Source organism: Pimephales promelas, chromosome 11, assembly GCF_988280905.1.
Source record: "Pimephales promelas chromosome 11, fPimPro1.hap1.1, whole genome shotgun sequence".
Classification (NCBI taxonomy): domain Eukaryota; kingdom Metazoa; phylum Chordata; class Actinopteri; order Cypriniformes; family Leuciscidae; genus Pimephales; species Pimephales promelas.
In genome coordinates this window covers 32,912,149-32,932,388 of record NC_142779.1, presented here as the reverse complement: position 1 = coordinate 32,932,388, position 20,240 = coordinate 32,912,149, and the positions used below count along the sequence as shown (strand labels likewise).

At 38.0% G+C, this 20,240-nt stretch overlaps 1 protein-coding gene across 4 annotated transcripts in view; it reads left to right on the top strand.

The window, feature by feature from the left end:
* The first annotated feature begins 1,008 nt into the window (after positions 1-1,008).
* The window catches only part of qkib (QKI, KH domain containing, RNA binding b), a 148,627-nt gene continuing 129,395 nt past the window's right edge, over positions 1,009-20,240 (top strand). For 2 of the 4 annotated variants that reach the window (XM_039690404.2, XM_039690405.2), the window contains exon 1: positions 1,009-1,755. In XM_039690404.2, the coding sequence (XP_039546338.1) occupies positions 1,614-1,755 (142 nt within the window). In that variant the 5' untranslated portion in view covers positions 1,009-1,613. The remainder of the gene's footprint in view (positions 1,756-20,240) is intronic. The other 2 variants (XR_016145609.1, XM_039690403.2) reach the window with 1 other exon arrangement.

The window sequence follows — 20,240 nt, the reverse complement described above, 5'->3', positions numbered from 1 at the left end:
ATATATACTATAAAAAATATTGTTGGTTTAACTTAAAAAAGTAAGTTGCCTGGTTGCCTTAAAACTTTAAGTTCATTGAAATGGAAAAAGTGAGTTAATACAATGAAGGAGAATGATTTAATCATCAGAAACTCAAAATTATTTGTTATCTGAACTAAATAAACTATTTAAGTTGATTTGACAAAAGAAAAAATGTTGTGATAACTAATCATGAAAAGGTTTTTTACAGTGTATATATACTGTATATTACAGTGTAGCTAAAAAATGTTGCTTTGGTGAAATGTAACCTTTTTATTGTTCACTCACCTTCATAACACTCCAATTTAGCATAATTTTATTTCTTATGCTGTCCGACCAGCAAAAGGTGCAATTGAGGTGTAATAAAACTGTACTTTTAGTCTGTTTTTCAAACAAACGAAGATTTTGAATATGGCCAAGTTTATGAGGACCAGCTCATAAAATGTTTTGTTCTCGGAATGACATGATGGGAAGTAAAATGATGATTTAAATAAAATAAAAATTTATTTATTCCTCATGATTGTGTTGGGCATGCTTAAACATATCAGAAATAGTGCTGGATGTTAATGAAGAACAAGGATTTTGGGGAATGTATATTCATGTTCACTTGCAATTTGCACGCATTGGAAAAAAATAGTCTAGGCCTAATAGTTCATTTGAAGACACGCATCACGTATGTTTCAGAGTCGAGTCTGCGTTTAAAATGGGCTAATTGTTTATCAAATGTATTCAGTCTCTCTCTCGCTCTTGCTCTCTCTCTCTCTCTCTCTCTCTCTCTCTCTCTCTCTCTCTCTTGCTCTCTCTCTCTCTTGTGTGTGGTATAAAAGGTAAATGGAAAATTAGTAAATGGTGAAACTTGTTTTGTGAAAAATTGTAAATAAAGTATTTTTTCAAAATTCAAATTCTCTCTCTCTCTCTCTCTCTCTCTCTCTCTCTCTCTCTCTCTCTCTCTCTCTCTCTCCTCCCACAGTCTGATTTCTGCTGCTGAGACTCAGTGTGATCATGTGACGGACTCGCGAGCGCAAGAAGAGCTGGTCGGTAACGGAGGACCGAATGCCAATCTCATTGAGAAAGCGCCTTTATTGCGCGTGAGAGACAGGAGGGACAGACGTTTCTAGTGCTGCACACATACACAGACAGACAAGACACAGGAAGCTTTGGGGGAACTCGGGGAAAGGGTGCATTTTCACCGCCTCAAGAGGAAGTTAAGGACAAATCTCTCGCTTAAATAAATCTTAAGAGGGACACTGGGCACGCGGGAGTACGTCGCCTTTGCGAGTAACTTGTGGGATTTATTGGGAATTGTTTTTGAAAGGAGACCTGGCTTCACTCTCCACCCGTATATATTTCATCTTGTTCATTTAATATCATTTCATCGGCTGCCCTAAAACAACTGTCATCCCAGAATTGCAGTATTGCAGCAGCGGATTGTGCGTAAAGACAGAGACAGCATCCTTTGCCGCGGAAGACTCGCAGGCACTTGCCTCCCTCACTTGCGTTTTTGTACTCTATTTATTATTTATATCCCAGCCTTTATTTATTTTGGGACTTTTTCCTGTCTATTTTTGGGGCGTCGGTGGTGATTTCTGTGGAATATGGTGGGGGAAATGGAAACGAAAGAAAAGCCGAAGCCGACCCCTGATTATCTGATGCAGCTCATGAACGATAAGAAACTGATGAGCAGTCTGCCCAACTTCTGCGGGATATTCAACCACCTCGAACGGCTTCTCGACGAAGGTAATGTTGATGAAGTGACATGTGTCCGTCAAATCCCACAGAATGCCATTGCTGGGAACTGCGCGCGGGTTGTCCACGCATTAGGCAAAACGCTAAATAGAAACAATTTATGGCGCCAGGCCAGTTGTGTTTTGTGTGTGTGTGTGTGTGTGTGTGTGTGTGTGTGTGTGTGTCAGACCTTCACCCTTATTTTGCCAATCAATCACAGTATACGTTTACAGCCTTAGTTCAGCTTTTAAAGCTGCTTAAGTTTGTTTGCGCTCAGATATGGCTACTTCTCCGTTGCAAGGGAACCTGTGGCTTGCGAAATGATTTACAGTGATTCTAATGGATTTCTCGTTTGAAGAATATATATTTGTTGCATATGTGAATAAAACCAATGCAAAAGGTTCATTTCACCTTACGAACACGATTGTCTAGGATTGCTACTTTCGCTGAGGTGAAATAAATAAATAAAACTCTTAACTACAACTTAAATGTTTCTCATTTAAACTCTTAACAGATTTACACTAGGAGAGAACACTTTTGAATCGAAAATTCGATTTAGAATTTGGCCCGTTCCGACGGTTTGACTGTTCTAAAAGAGAACGTTCCAAATCAATTCCGAGTCGTATACTTGCACTGCTAATGCCTAGGCTACGTGACAATGAACATTTAGCAGAAAATAAGTAACTTAGTTTACAAGCATGAGAAACTTACTGTCACCTTCAGATCCTCTTCTGGACCGTTGCAATTGAAATAGTCACCGCGGGAACTGTTGTTTACTAAAATAGCTAACAAAATGTCACACTATGCGTTTAAGAGTAAGTTGAAGGAAAGAAGTGTTTCCTTCACAGTTTATGTCGTTTAAACCGTGAATAAACGGTATAAACTGTTAAGGAAACAGTTTCCCTTCGCTATATAAGCATAATACATCACGTCAGTATTCACGTAGCTTAGCCAAATACTACTGTGCACCATGACATGGTTTAATTGTGGTCTCAGAGCAGTACCTCTCTGTACTTTGTGGTTAAAGGTGGGAATTTCGTAAACTGTGGCACCAGGGGGCTCTTGACTAATTCTTTAAAACCTCTTATACCCATTTCCTGCTGTCAACTCTTTAAAGTTGTTAATGGGGTTTATATATTTGCACAAACTGTGCTCTTTTTCTCGTTTAGTCTGTTTTATAAATGTTTTATAGAGAGCCTTGGACTTTATTGCAAATAAATTACTCTAAATAGCCATTTAGCCAAGTGATCAAAGGATAATACAAAATCTATCTATCTATCTATCTATCTATCTATCTATCTATCTATCTATCTATCTATCTATCTATCTATCTATCTATCTATCTATCTATCTATCTATCTATCGACCCATGTTTTTCTAGAGTTTTCCCTTTTATTGCTCAATGTTCCTTTTATTCCTCGATACAGAGGCAGTTCTGTCAGTGTAGACTGATTTTCATTGTTCATTTGTAGTGCAATTCTCCTGCCTATTTAATAAATGCATTTTCATTTCTTTTACTTTATGAAATTTCACTGCCAACTGAACATTCGTGAAAGAAAACGTTGTCAAAACAAAGCAAATGTAATTTCAGATATTAATGTGTTTGTAGTAATTTAGTAAAACCTCTTGAGTAAACATAAGGTGGAATTACATTTATAAAACTCCATCATTACACGCATTACTCTACATTACCGTTTCATTACTCATCATTACTTGCGTATTACAGTGTGAGGGAGAGAGAGTCGTCATATTTCTGACACCCTTGAGCGCTGCCACCCTCCCTTGCACGAGTTAGGTAGGTTGAAAGGTTTATAATTGCTGACATACACCATTCTAAATAACTGTTATTTGCCAGTGAATCATCTGCGCCCAACATTTCAGTGTTGACGTAGTCCCTTGGCATCCGCAGTTAAATACCCGAGGATCCTATTCATCTGCACATCGCAGTGGAATGACGTAAGCCTGACGACTCCTCTGTGATGTCAGTGCAAAATGTCAGTGTAACTTCTGTTGAAATATACTCTCATTTGTCAATATAGACAAATACACCAAAAAGTGCCTGTTAAACTTGGACATCATCATCATATACCCCTTGGGCGGGCCTGCGGCCTGGCTTTACACTCTGTGCTTTGTGAATTGCAGCAATTTCACAGTCGCTTTCTTGTTTGTTTCGTGCCCCTCACATTTACAGGCTCTCCCTCTGGTCGAAACTATCTTCCCTCTCCGGGCAACATCAGTGATGTTCGCCTGTAAAATTAGCAATGTAATCAGCACTATGTGGCTGATCTTACTTGCCAACATGAATAACATTCTGCGTTTCAATTGCGAAGTATGACTCACGTCTTGAGTTTTACACCGAGAGTTCTGGCGTAGAGATGTGTCATGCTGTTTAATGCCATCTTTTTCAGTAATATGCCATTTAGAGGAGTTTCCTCCACCACATATTATGGGTTTGTCACAGTCCAGGTTGTGCAAATCTGAATTAATAACGCTGTCAAGGGAGCACACACTCCGTCAGACTGAGACAGCGTGTTAGTCTTGTGCTCATGAGAGTCGGTTTCACTTCCACTATTGAACCATTGCAGAACTGATCCCTGACCTTAGATAAACAGGACTGCTCAGATCTGCATGGTAAGAGAGTGTGCGAATGGATGCATGCCTCTGATCAGTTGCCTCTAAGAAAACTAATTGCAATTGGTCATGGTCTTTTGTGATTATCAGAACAGAAAATGTGTCTCTGGATCCTGTTGACTGCAACATATGGGCTGCGCTCTTCAACATATTTAATCTCAGATGCTTTGTCGCTGTAGTGGAACCATCACCAAAGCAACCCTAAATCACGAGCTTTTGCTGAGCTCAGCTCTATCGTGTCCTAGAACGTAAATTACGGTCTACCGCTCATGCTGGACCACTGCATTGATCATACATGAAAGTTTTCTGCACGGCAATGGAGAAATGAAGAGAGAGTGTTGAAAATCAGTGGCGGCATTGATAATCGAGGCAAGCGATAGCGTGAGATCGCATGTGTGATATTCCCCATGGGGTGTTGTAATATGCAACAAATCTGGCTCTGTTTGCATGAGAGTGTGTGAATGTGCGTGCTTGCATCCATCTCATAATGTGCATTCATTTTACACTTTTGTTTGTAATATCACACATTCGGGTACAAGCGGTAGCTTGGGAGTACTTTAGATTTAGGCAATTGCTGAGATTATTACTGTGAGAGCACTGTTAATTTTTGTAAATTACTTTACTGTAATCTACCGAAACTAGACGAACTGTTATATCCTCCCATAAAAATGACTATTATATCATTATCGATGTTGTTGTTTTTTTCTTGAAATTTTGGTGCTAGTTTATTAGTTATAGATCCAGGCCGGTGAAATTTTCAGTTTCTGAAGGTCATAAGTTCACATTTAATCAGAAGGCGCCATATATTCAGACTGTCTGGGATCCTCTATTGTTATTGTGCCCTAGAGCACTTCACTTAACTCTGGGTTGCTCTGGGGAGATTGTCCGTGTACTTGGTCGTTTTAGACACTTTAGATGAGATAACATTTTAAAACTGTTGATGTATTAACACTATTATTACATTAATCAAATTAAGTGCAGTTTATCACATATATCAATATTTGCTTAGAATTGAACTTCAAGCTTGAGTTGCATCAGTGATAGGAAAATCCCTTAAAACACTTTAAATCGCATGCAGGAATATTGTGTTTTCACATTAAAAAAAAAAAATTCAGGAATCCATCACCCCAATTTCACCTTTATCTCTACTGACTGTTTTGTATTAAATATTAAAATATGTATTCATTTAGTAATTCAAGGGGAATTTAGAGCGTGTGCTGAAGCCAAATATGTATTTTAAATTAAAATGTGATCTTGTAACCCTTACATTTTCAGCAATAGCTTAGTGATTGGGGACATTGTTTAATCCTAATTCAAAATCTCCAATGATTTTGCCATGATTTGAATTCCCAGTTGTTGTTTTTTTTGTGAAATATATATATATAGTTACAAACCTAAAATTGCATGGCATTTGCATGGCAAAATTGCATATATATATATATACAAAAGCCCTCTGATAAAAAATAAGTGAAAGTGCCATCTGATATTTTCTTCTAGAATAATAATTTTTATGAAGCTTGTATGTTTATATCCAGTTATTTCACTTTAATGGCAATGACAATTACCTTTTAATTGTCATTAAAGTGAATTTACTGAATTTAAATTTAGGAGCTTGATAAAACTGCAAATTTAAAAAAAAAATCAGATTGCACTTAGAGGCTTTTGCATCTGAAGTCTTCATATATATATATATATATATATATATATATATATATATATATATATATATATAATATTATTTTATTATTAATGTTTTTTTTTTTTGCATTCCCATTTGCTCCAAAAAAATAAAATAAAAATCATAATAGCGTTTATGACTTCTCCAAAAGAGGGAAAAAAATATTTATTTTATTTATTTATATGGGACAATGCATATTCATGAATGTACAATCAAAGTTGAACGTAAATACGCCGGATTTAGCACAATGCTAATTTCCATTCGTAGACCCAAACATAGACAAATACAAACCAAAAAAAACAAAAAACAAACAAACAATATACATATCAACAAAACACATGGAGTTAAAAAAATAATCCTATACCTTATAGAGAATTTATTTGAATACAAAAATGCCTATGCGTAGACATCCCAAAGTCCTTATTATAAATGTATAAATAAATCTACCTATCAAATTCTACCTTCATATCAAATGATTACATTTTTCATTGTTAATCAGCCATCTTTTAAGCTGTTTTTTTAAATGAAGCAAAAGTAGGGCTATCTATCTCTAATTTCCTTTGGCATGCATAAAAATATTGAGGGATTGATTAAGGTGGTCAAAAGAGAGATATCAAATCACTCCTTTAGCCATTTTATTGCAACCAGCCTTCTGAAATGTAATGCCAAGTTAATATAACCCAAAGAATAATCTAACATTACTAGATTTACAACTATGGAAATGTGTCATCACAGTCTGTGAAAAGTGTCCATTGGCCAAAACCACTTTAACAAGTGCAAGCGAGCACCAGTGTATTTGATACACATTATGCCAAGCCCCTTGCCATAGTCAGTGTAGTAGAGAGATGTTTCTCCCCGCTCTGAAGAGTAGCGCGGCCTTTAGATATGAGACGTGCGACCGGCCCTGGCGTGTCACCCGTGAGCGATGCGTGTGCGTGAAGCAGACGTGATGCTCGCAGTCTAATGCGTAAACCCCTGCCCCCGTTAGCGCAGATGAATGCCCTCAATGGGCAACAGGAGCAGTCAGCCATGCTAGGCCTGCACTCCACACTGTAATAAAGGTGATGAATTTAATCAGTGGAGCAGCCGCTGCCGTCAGTACAAGGCCCATAAGGCAAAGTTGTGCAGCTGACATCCATAGAGAATGGAGTTAGTTACTGTTTGAATAGAGACGGTAATAGAAACATAGATGAATGTGGGCCTGTAAGGCACTGTAATGCTCAGTGGTCATTCATGGTTTGTACACCAAATTGTTCTTTTATGGTGTCGTAAAAGGTTTCTAAATAACTGACTGCTGCGGTGTAGTAACGTATTTAGTATTCGAGGCACTCTAATTCCATGTTCAAACATTCTGAATTAAATGTAAGATATTCTTTAGTCTTGGGATGTCGAGCCTCAGACCGCATGGCAATGGACCACCCGCAGACACTGCCAGTCTGAGGGATATTGCACACCGAAATGGGAAGATCTGGATGAAATGGGATTGGCTGTAGTCTGGGCGTATCAGTCTGCCTGGAAACAAAGTCATGTTTTCCAACGTCCAACATGGAACTATTTACTTGTAGAAATTCTAGTTTAGTTGCGTCAAACAAATAAATGCTTCTAAACTTTCTATTGAGAATCCTGAATAAAATGTCTTATGGTTTCCACATAAATATGAAGCAGCAAAACTGTTTTCAACATTGATAATAATAAGAAATGGATCTTGAACTGATCTTATATATCTTTTTTTGATTTGATTCCCCTAAACTGGACATTTTTGGCCAATCAAATAATTTGTTCCTTGCAAACAGGATAATGTGACACTGAAGACTTGAGTAATGATGCTGAATAAATTACATTTTAAAATATATTCAAAAAGAAAACAGATATTTTTAAATTGTAATAATACAATTATTGAATTGAATTGAACTAGAAATTCTTTCAAAAACATTTTAAAATCTCACCCAAAACCATAAACTCTTGAATCTTAGTATGTCTTAGTATTATCAGTATTTTATCAATTTGGATGTATGTTTTTTATTTAAGTCTTTCACATTTCGGATCATTACATTGATGATTTCTCTATACACAGTCACTAAACCACTAAACACTGCTGTGCATTTTTTATTTTTTATTTTTTTTAACCTGCCTCTAAATGTCATGTAAACTCAAAATGAATGTGATTGGTCAGTCAGACTGACCTTTAAAACCTAAGTAGCTTAAAACTGAATGTACAGATAGCCAAAGACAATATAACTCAAGCTTTAGTTAAAAGAAAACAGGTATCACTTTAGTTTATGGTCAATTCCTCACTATTATCTTGTTTATTAGCATGCATAGGAAATTGGCTGTTTATTTATACTTATAAAGCACATATTAATGACTTATTCTGCATGATCATTTTCTATATCCCTTAATCCGCCCAATAACTTAAAAACTACCTTACTATATGAAGAGTTCAGATGCAAAAGCCTCTAAGTGCCATTTAAAATTTTCTTCTAGAATGATCATTTTTATCAAGCTAGTATATTTAAGTTCATTAATTTGACTTAAATGGCAATGAAGATTACCTACGAATTGTCATTTAAGTGAAATTACTGAACTTAAATATACAAGCTTGATAAAAATGATCATTATAGAAGAAAATTTCAAATGGCACTTAGAGGCTTTTGCATCTGAACTCTTCATATATTAATAAGCAGTAATTAGGAGTTTGGGGGTAAAGTTGTAGTAAATGATTAGTTAATAGTAACAATTGGACTAAACTAAAGTATGACCGAAAATCCAAAAAGTTAACAAGATTGATCTAATCTTCCCACTCATCAAGAGCTTGTTTGGTCTGTTACACCAGCCTGTCCTCACATAAATATGTCTCTATAACACGCATCGTGTATTGTCGTGTAATATATACGCAAAAAATGAGTTTTCCGCGTGCATTTGATACGCAGTTCATTTGCGTGCAATACACACGCACCCCACACCACTAATTCTACCCAAACGTATAATACACACGCACACCTAAACCAACCAATGCGTATCATATGCACGTAAAAACTCACTTTAGCGACAATAAATTCCACGACAATACACATGCGTGCTATAAAGACGCATTTAATGTGATCGGGTTGGTTACACAAACCTCAGAAGCCTCTTTGACAAATACAACGATCCTATCACTGATAGTTAACCAGCTGGTTTATCACTACCAGACGGCACAAGCACACTAACAGCGGTCATTAATCTCTCACACACATTCACATCTAAAAACAAAATCTGACATGTGCTGCTAATCACTCTCGGAGGACCGACTATAATGACTTTGCCTTCTACAACTTCAATACAAGGCGGTTTACTTTCAGAAAAAGCTTTTTTCTTGAAGTTCCCATGAGGACCGCAGAAGCCCATGCTCCACTGACAATTAGTCTAAGTGGACACATTCATCACCTAATTGGAGCAATTAATTAATCCAGAGGATTTTTACTGGGGTCAAAGTCAATTTATCCAGAATTAACTTCTTTAGGACTCTGTCTTTATTTGTAAAGTAGCTGTCCTTTCTGGGATACTTTACCATTCTTCTCACTTTGTGGCATTAGAGGAAGAGGAAATGAGCTGTGTACTCATTAGACACTAGAGACAGGGAGACACTAGAGGGACATGGGATTATCCAATTCATGCTGAATGCTTAAATATAATATATTTGGTGAAAAGATCTAAATATATCATGTTTTATTGTGTTATTTTAAAACATTATTTTAAATTATTTTCTAAACTTTATGTGAAAATCTTCATGCAACTTTTTTCTATGTAGGCTAACGACAGTTCACAGCTTTATTAACTGAAAGCATGAACGTTATACAGTTTTGGTTCTTAAATATTTTCTTTCTAACATCTTTTCTTAAGCATGAAATGACACATGATTTTGGTGTTGCTTTTTGATTGTCTAATATCAAATTCAGTAGGGCAGCAGCTATTAACCATGGCATTAAATTACAACACGTTCTCCCTCTTTTTAAAGGGATACTCCCCTTTTTTTGGAAAAAACAAACTCATTTTACAACTCCCCCAGAGTTAAACAGTTGAGTTTTACCATTTTCGAATCCATTCCGACGATTTTTTGATATTTAGAAGAATGTCAGTAATCAGATAGTTTCTGGTCTCATTGACTTTCATAGTATTTATTTTTTTTTTCCTACTATGGAAGTCAATGAGACCAGGAACTATCTGGTTACTGACATTCTTCTAAATATCACAAAATCGGCTGAATGGATTCAAAAACGGTAAAACTCAACTGTTTAACTTTGAGGGAGTTGTAAAACGAGCCTATTTCCAAAAAAAAAAAAAAAAAAGTGGAGTATCCCTTTAATAGAATTTCAACAACAACAAAAAAAGTTCCTTCAGAATTTAGCTTTGGAAGACAAAATATTCTTAACTTTTGAATTAATTATTTGTTCTTAGTTAATATTTAGAAATTATGTGAAAGAATGAAAATACTAAAGAGTTTCATTCTTAAGAATGTGTTGTGAATTTTGCCCGTTTCTTGGGTTTACTGACTCACTGGTCGAGTCGCTAGTTCAAAATATTGATTATAAATAAATACTTTTTCAATATCAATAAAAAAAATCTATTTAAAATTGACTCAATATTTTAATGTGTTTTATGATTGTTACTAAACTAACGACGCAACACTTCAGTAGTCAAGTCAAGTCACCTTTATTTATATACAGTAGCGCTGTACACAATACAGGTTGTTTAAAAGCAGCTTTACATTGATAAAGGAAAAATTATGCATTTCGGCTGTTGTTCATCTGAAGTCAGATTAGTGTTAATTTATCTATACACATTATTTCTGCGCCCCATGACGCTTTGCACGAATTATGGGTGTAACTTCCGTTAAACTGTAAACAACCAGTGAAAGGCAACGCAATACGTTAAAAAAAGTGTCACAATTCGATGACATTAATCGACTCACCCTTCAACCTTCGAACATTTTTCTTCAGTCGAAAAGAAATGAAGGTTTTTGAAAACATTCCAGGATTTTTCTCCATATAATGGACTTCAATGGGAACCAAACGGTTCAAGGTCCAAAAGACACTTTCATTGCAAACTGCAAACTGTTCAAAGGGCTTTAAACGATTCCAGACAACGAATAAGGGTCTTATCAAGCGAAACAATCGCTCATTTAATAAATAAATAACAAAGTTTAAGTTTTATAAGCTCAAATGCTCGCCTTGCTCTGTTCTGTGATGCACGTTTGTGACTCTCCTGTTCGAACTCGTTCTTCAAAGTGTCCGTTTCGTTCGTTGAATGAACCAAAAGATTCGTTCATTTAGATGTGATTTTCAAAAGTGAACTACTCCTTTAACTTCAGCATTACGTTTCCGTCATTTTTACAGATTATAAACTGCATTTACCCGTGAAAACAAACCTAGAAAGAGACGTGAGGATTTGAGGAGAGTAACGAGAGCTTCTTTATGCATTCCACTGAATTATTAATGGAATATCGTAAATTAAATTCGGGAGAACAGACCACAAATGTGCCGTATATGGTGTCCTTTGTCATACTTTTACAGCGGATTGCAAAGGAAAAAATACAAATCGTCACGAGGAAAAGAAAGCAGCGACTGAAAAGAGCTCTTGCCATAGATAAACATGTCACGTTAAAAGTTCATCCAGTCAAACTGACGGATCAGCTTTATTCGTAGGGCAACCTTATGATTTGAAATGATTCATTTCAGTCTTTTTGAATGGAAGTTCCCCAAACCGGAAGTGCCGACCGTTATTCAAAACGCAGTAAGCTCGTCAGGATTGAGGTGGATAAAGCAGTTCTTGAAAAATGATGTCATCGTCCAGCTCAGGTCATGCAGTTCTCATACAACATTAACAGCGAACAGCGTTTAACAAACAGTGTGTGAGCATGATTCACGCTGCATCACAAGTCAGAGTTCAGACTGGGACCGGTAGCGTTCAAATAATCATCCAGTTCCTTTTGTTTGAAGAGTGATTCATCACGCCGGTATAGAGCGAACCTGGCCAGGGTGTGTGTGGAGGACCTGTCTGGGGATCTTCACAGGGGGACTGACTAGTAGCCCACAACTCATCGAGTGTCCTGTGTGTTTTACTATTTGTAAAGCACGCGACATGTAGAGCGTTCTAATCCAGTCACTTACGAGCTTCCATCTCAGTTCCTGTCACAAGATGACTTTGAGGGGTCATTAGAGCAGAAGTGATGAACACACACAGAGAGACTGTCATCTGACAGCACTTGATGTACCAGAGCACAGGGATCACGGGGTCATCGTGTCACAAAGTCACGTGCCCCGGTTCTCCTCGCTCGCGAGCAGCGCCGGTTCATCTGAAGGAGAAATCAATCACATGACAACCCCCCCGTCCATTTCTGCTTCCGTCAGTTACTCTATATATCATTGGGGATTATTATGGCCGGCTTCCTGGGATGCCATCATTATTAGTGAATACATCAGCGTTGAGCTTTATAATGCATTCACATCCCTCATTTTAAAAGCACTCTGTGTAATTGAAACTGTTTCTCACAGACTGCTGACTAAGTCTCGGGCTCTCCGGGAGACTGGGCGAGAGGGGAATGTGAATAGACTCTACCTACACGGACAGAGTCGTATTGATTTCAAAGTAAGAGGGTGAATGAAAAGGCAACATCTGAGCTCATTTATGTCAATAGATTTCGGTCTCCTGTCGTTCCTTATCCTTGCCTGTTGCCTCGGAGAGCGAAATCCTATAACCTGAAATAATTCATATTCCAGCGTGAGATCTAATGTGTTAATCAAAAAGGTTTTTTTTTTTTTTCTGGTTACTTAACTTTACCATGCAGTGTTTGTCGCTATTAGGGGTGCTTGCTGTGTTTGTGGACCGCATTGTTATCTTGTAGCTTATGTGCCAGGACATCTATAGTACCAGTAGGAAGTGGCATCTAGTATCATTGAGATATTTTGAATCTTGTGTTGTAATTTTAGTTTTAGTAATGTAGTAATGTTATAAAAAAAAAACTTTTCTTAGAATCAACTTAAAGGAGTAGTTCAGTTAAAAAAAAACTTTGCTGATAATTTACTCACCCTCATGTCATCCAAGATGTCCATGTCTTTCTTTCTTCAGTCGAAAAGAAATTAAGGTTTTTGATGAAAACATTCCAGGATTTTTCTCCATATAATGGACTTCAACGGGGTCCAAACGGTTCAAGGTCCAAATGAGAGTTTCAGTGCAGCTTCAAAGGGCTTTAAACGATTCCAGATGATGAATAAGGGTCTTATCAAGCGAAACCAGCGGTCATTTAATAATAAAAAAAAAAAACAAAGTTTAAGTTTCATAAGCACAAATGCTCGCCTTGCTCTGTTCTGTTATGTGACTCTCCGGTTCCAACTCGTTAACCAAAATGAACTAATCTTTTCAACGAACGAAATGAACGAATTGACTCGGAAAAAGATTCGTTCATTTTGATGAATGAGTTCGAACAGCCATTTGCGACCATTTGAGCTTATAAAACTTAAACTTTGTTGTTTTTTTTTTCAAATGAGCGATCATTTCGCTTGATAAGACCCTTTTTGGCAATTGCTTGGATGGAAGAAAGTACAAGTGTAGTTCATCAAATTAGTATTTTTTGTCTTAATTTTGTTCAGGATATGGATCATTTTATCATATACTGTAAAACTATGCAAGCAAACTTGTTTTTGTGAGATGTTTTGTTTAAATATTGTGCATAGAGAATGCTTTAAATGAAATATCACTTGGTTTTATGGTTTGTTGGTATCTAATGTAGTAACATTTGGACATTTTGGTAACACTTTACTTGAAGGGGTGTGCATATGACTGACATGTTACCTTCATAATCATGACATATGTATTGAATATGAATTAGGGTTTACGCATGTTTATGACAACTGTCATTAAGTGTCTTTCGACATTTTGAATGCAAATATGACATTTTGGATGTATTTGTTATGACATCTTGTAGACATCATAACCTGTCTTGACATAAAATTAAGTTTAACTGTCATGTGGTTGGCTTTGACATTGGCTGTCATGAGGCCATTATAACTGAGTCATGAATATTTTTCATGACCTCAACTACAGTGGTACACATTGAATTTGTCATTGAAATGTTATAATGGCTTCATGACAGCCAATGTCAAAGCCAACCACCTGACAGTTTAATGTAATATTAACCAATAAAGCTAGGTGGTTTCTTAAGTTTGATCATTAATCTGCTGTCATGTTTATGACAGGTTGTGTTGTCTTAGTAATGTCAAGGTGTCTTAACAAAGACATCTCAAACAATGTCATATTTGCATTCAAAATATCATAATTGAGCGAATGACACTTAATGACAGTTGTCAAAAACATGCATAAACCCATGTCCTGATTATGAAGGTGTCACCCCTTCAAGTAAAGTGTTACCCACACAGGTCGATCAGCAGTTGATTTTGTCTCAAATACCAGATGTCTTGAGCAGAAGTGAGCTGATCTGGTAAAAGGATCCAGTTATCTCTTTTAGCACCATGTCAGCATGTTGGTCTTGTCGTTGGGCTATTTTTTTCAGTCCGCTCCAGATTCGATGGTAACGCTTGGTCAGATTTGAGGACTGTTGCTGCTCGGGTGGCAAAAGGAGATTGATGTGTTTACCTTTCGTCAGCGGCACAAAGTTGAAAGTACGGGAGAGACACTTAATTGAATCTAGCCTCTTCTGAATAATTTTCAAATGTTCTGGGCTAGGAACCAAGCAGATGCCTTTTAAAGGACACGAAGGGGACCATCTAAAGTGCTGTCCATTAGACACTTCTGTTTAACATAGATAAAGAGCAATTCAGGCCATCTGAGTGATGATCGATTCCCGTACTTACTTAGCGTGATTTATCTCCTACCCTTTGCACACCAAATGTGCATTTTAAGTCTTTGTTAAAGGCTAATGGCTCTCGCAGGTTTTCATATAATGTCAGAACGCAGCCAAAAATGTCCCTGTTAATTGCGCCGTCACACTAAAGCCATTACTGACCTTGATTTGTTAGATCTGGGCTCGCTCATGTATACTGTAGATTTACAGTTTCAATGTAATGCATTTGTCACACCTCTCTAGGACTATAATCGTGTTTCACACTGAAAACTCAGCATGGATCTGACTTTTTGTAAAGGGTAAGATGTTGAAGCTGAAAAGTCATGTTTTCAGCATAAATGTGACCTTCCGTTCCAAGAGCATGTGATGTATGTGGCTGTTCATTTTCTTAAATTAACCTATTAACTCCTTACCGCCTCGTCCCGTGACAGCGCAACACAATTAGGTGACAGCCAATCGGAGAGGCCGGAGCGGAGACGGGATTTGCTTGGCTCTGTGCTTCACTTCATTTGCTAACTGATATATGAACAACGCTGAGACTGTGTGTACCTGTCATCTGATGTACCCTTGTCCATCTAAAGACTGTCGCAGTCACTGGCCTTGTTCTCATCTCAGTGCCTCGGTGCTTTGAGCTCTTCATACAAAATTAATGTCTCAGTAGCACAAAACGATCATGTGTTTTTTGACAACTAGACTCAACCCTTTGATTACTTGTCAAAAGGGTTTTTCAGTATTTTTAAGTAATTGATAGTAAATAAGGAATATCTTGATTGAGATTTAATGCACCAATTTTCATTGACCCATGTTTAGAGTGCTTAGTTAGTTATGTGGTGGAGTTTTGAGATGTTATCAAATTGTTAAGCAAGTTGTGTGGTGGAGCCACACATGAAGGATTGAGCTGTGTATTTGTGTTTTAAGGTGTTGTTGGAGATTGAGTTAGTTGTGTAGTGGAGTTTTGAGGCGTTGTTGAAGATTGAGTTAGTTGTGTAGTGGAGTTATGAGGTGTTGTTGGAGATTGAGTTAGTTGTGTAGTGGAGTTTTGAGGTGTTGTTGGAGATTGAGTTAGTTGTGTAGTGGAGTTTTGAGGCGTTGTTGAAGATTGAGTTAGTTGTGTAGTGGAGTTATGAGGTGTTGTTGGAGATTGAGTTAGTTGTGTAGTGGAGTTTTGAGGTGTTGTTGGAGATTGAGTTAGTTTTGTAGTGGAGTTATGAGGCGTTGTTGGAGATTGAGTTAGTTGTGTAGTGGAGTTATGAGGCGTTGTTGGAGATTGAGTTAGTTGTGTAGTGGAGTTTTGAGGTGTTGTTGGAGATTGAGTTAGTTGTGTAGTGGAGTTTTGAGGTGTTGTTGAAGATTGAGTTAGTTGTGTAGTGGAGTTTTGAGGTGTTGTTGGAGATTGAGTTAGTTGTGTAGTGGAGTTTTGAGGTGTTGTTGGAGATTGAGTTAGTTGTGTAGTGGAGTTTTGAGGTGTTGTTGGAGATTGAGTTAGTTGTGTAGTGGAGTTTTGAGGTGTTGTTGGAGATTGAGTTAGTTGTGTAGTGGAGTTTTGAGGTGTTGTTGGAGATTGAGTTAGTTGTGTAGTGGAGTTTTGAGGTGTTGTTGAAGATTGAGTTAGTTGTGTAGTGAAGTTTTGAGGCGTTGGAGATTGAGTTAGTTGTGTAGTGGAGTTATGAGGCATTGTTGAAGATTGAGTTAGTTGTGTAGTGGAGTTATGAGGCGTTGTTGAAGATTGAGTTAGTTTTGTAGTGGAGTTTTGAGGTGTTGTTGAAGATTGAGTTAGTTGTGTAGTGGAGTTCTGAGGTGTTGTTGGAGATTGAGTTAGTTGTGTAGTGGAGTTTGAGGTGTTGTTGGAGACTGAATTAGTTGTGTAGTGGAGTTTTGAGGCGTTGTTGGAGATTGAGATAGTTGTGTAGTGGAGTTTTGAGGTGTTGTTGGAGATCGAGTTAGTTGTGTAGTGGAGTTATGAGGCGTTGTTGGAGATTGAGATAGTTGTGTAGTGGAGTTATGAGGCGTTGCTGGAGATTGAGTTAGTTGTGTAATGGAGTTTTGAGGTGTTGTTGGAGATTGAGTTAGTTGTGTAGTGGAGTTATGAGGCGTTGTTGGAGATTGAGTTAGTTTTGTAGTGGAGTTATGAGGCGTTGTTGGAGATTGAGTTAGTTGTGTAGTGGAGTTATGAGGCGTTGTTGAAGATTGAGTTAGTTGTGTAGTGGAGTTTTGAGGTGTTGTTGGAGATTGAGTTAGTTTTGTAGTGGAGTTCTGAGGTGTTGTTGGAGACTGAGTTAGTTGTGTAGTGGAGTTCTGAGGTGTTGTTGGAGACTGAGTTAGTTGTGTAGTGGAGTTATGAGGCGTTGTTGGAGATTGAGTTAGTTGTGTAGTGGAGTTTTGAGGTGTTGTTGGAGATTGAGTTAGTTTTGTAGTGGAGTTCTGAGGTGTTGTTGGAGACTGAGTTAGTTGTGTAGTGGAGTTCTGAGGTGTTGTTGGAGACTGAGTTAGTTGTGTAGTGGAGTTTTGAGGCGTTGTTGGAGATTGAGTTAGTTGTGTAGTGGAGTTTTGAGGCGTTGTTGGAGATTGAGTTAGTTTTGTAGTGGAGTTTTGAGGTGTTGTTGGAGATTGAGTTAGTTTTGTAGTGGAGTTCTGAGGTGTTGTTGGAGACTGAGTTAGTTGTGTAGTGGAGTTTTGAGGTGTTGTTGGAGATTGAGTTAGTTTTGTAGTGGAGTTTTGAGGCGTTGTTGAAGATTGAGTTAGTTGTGTAGTGGAGTTTTGAGGCGTTGTTGGAGATTGAGTTAGTTTTGTAGTGGAGTTTTGAGGTGTTGTTGGAGATTGAGTTAGTTGTGTAGTGGAGTTTTGAGGTGTTGTTGGAGATTGAGTTAGTTGTGTAGTGGAGTTTTGAGGTGTTGTTGAGGAGCTGAGTTAGTTGTAGAGTTTTGAGGTGTAGTTGAAGAGCTGAGTTAGTTGTGCAGTGGGATTTCGAGGGATCATTTAAGGGCTTGGTTAGTTGTACAGCATGATTCTGCTGGGAGTTATTAGGATTTGGTGGTTCTGTGAAAGAGCCTGGAGGCATGCGGCGTGTGTTTGTGTGACAGAGTAGCCCATATGCTGGCCTCAGTATGGAGCCCAGCTGAATCTCACTCCTGCTGCATATTAGCTTAGTAGCATTCACCACTAAGAACCATCATTTCCTCTGTGTCAGCACCTCCTGAGGCAGCACACACATACACACAAATACTTTCTCTTTTATAAATGTGCCTAAACAGCACACACACCGGAGTTGCCCCGAGGCCTTGGGCTGGCTTTTCTGGCTGATGGGATAAACCCCTTCCCCCCTACGTTTATTTAAATGGCACCAGTGGCGTTCTGAAAAGGAAGGTGCTGCCTTGCACTTTTAAATAGGGCAGAAATCATTACATACAACAGGGCAAGTCGACAGATCTAGGTTTTTTAACACACAAGGGCATTTACACAAGGGACAAGACCACAGAAATATATGAACATGCAAATTCATTATAAATTATCAGTGCGAAGTCCAGGGACGGGATGCTGCTTCTGCTACAGTTTGGATTTTAGCAGGTTTGAATCTCTCCTGGTATTTTTTATCTCACTATATTGGATAACAAATGAAACTCAATATATTTTAAAATGTAAATCATCATACAATCCAATCGATTCTTTTATCACAATATCAAAATTAAGTGAAAATGGGATTCATTTGAAATAATTTGCGTTTAGGTTTGAGCAGATGTTGCCATATTTGTCTGGGGGCTTCTAACACATTCCAGTTTTTTTGGGGGGGATATCTATTTTTTTTTTTTCTCGTGAATATTGCCTTATTGTATAAAACAAGCCATTTTTAATTAAGGCTTCTGTGGTCCAGGGGTCTGTGTCTGTTGTTTCCATCGTTACCATCGGAACTTGTGACTATGGTTGACCGATCATTGTGTAAATAGTTATAATTAATAAACCTTTATTGTCTGAGCATGTCCAGATCATATTTCTCAAGGTCTTGTTTATCTTTTTTATAGTAATGCTTTTTTAGACCGTCTCACAAACATATTCATTAAAAGTTACGGAGCTCAGTAGGTGCAGTAGAACTGCATAATAGAAATGACCCTTTTGCCATTGCATGTGAAGTGTGTTTCTTTGCAGAGCGTGTGTTCCCTGCACAGGAGAGACGGTGTGTGTTCAGACGCTCTGATGCACTGCTGTCTGCTTCTTCCACAGCACACTGAGCTAATTGAAGTGGGTCTGTGCCAGAGCCGGTGATGCGCAGAGCGTATCCCTCCTCCTTCCTTTTCATGGCAGGGCTTTGCACCACTGAAGCATCCCTTGCTTTTGCAATTGCATTCTGGGGGATTTTTTCCCCTACAGGCACAGGTGGCCACTGTCACTGTTGCATCAGTGCATTCGTTGCATTTCCAGACTCACCCACACTTAAAGGGATAGTTCACTTTGAAATTAAATATTGGTATGTTTTAGCTTACTTCAAGGGCATCCAAGATGTAGGTGTCTTTGTTTTCACAGTATTTTCAATTTTGATATTTTTAGGTCAAACCGTTCTTGTCTGTCAGTCATATAATGCAGGTCTATGGTCACCACCTCAAAGAGAATACACAGAGAAGTCCAGATTAAACATGATTTAGTGACTCGTAAATGTAAGTACACATTGATGGCCTAAGACACGAAACGAGCGGTTTGTGTGAGAAAACGAACAGTATTTATATCGTTTTTACCTCCTGTAACCACAGCCACGTCCAACTGATCTGAGGGCGCGGGCGCTTCGGTCTCTCGCGCGTGTATTTCACTCATTGTTTACACTGAACAGAGATTGTAGGTAAGACGGCTAATTAAAATGGTACTAATTTGCGCCTATCCGGGATGTTTAACCCGTCATAAAAGAAAACAATTACGTATGCTCTCGCAAACTCATCCGGGAGTGGTGAGTTTTCTCTTCCGGCTTTTTCCGGCACTTGCGCAGACCTCCCTCAGATCACTTGGTTGTGGTTACAAGAGGTAAAAACGATATAAATCCTGTTCGTTTTCTCACACAAACCGCTCGTTTCGTGTCTTAGGCCATCAATGTGTACTTACATTTACGAGTCATTAAATCATGTTTAATTTGGACTTCTCTGTGCATGCTCTTTGAGGTGGTGACCATAGACCTCCATTACTGTATATGACTGACAGACAAGAACGGTTTGATCTAAAAATATCAAAATTGAAACTACTGCGGAAACAAAGACACCTACATCTTGGTTGCCCTTGAGGTAAGCTAAAACATACCAAAAATGTATTTCAAAGTGAACTATCCCTTTAAACACAAAAGTGTTGGTGTTGCGGTAGAGAGGAAGCCCACAA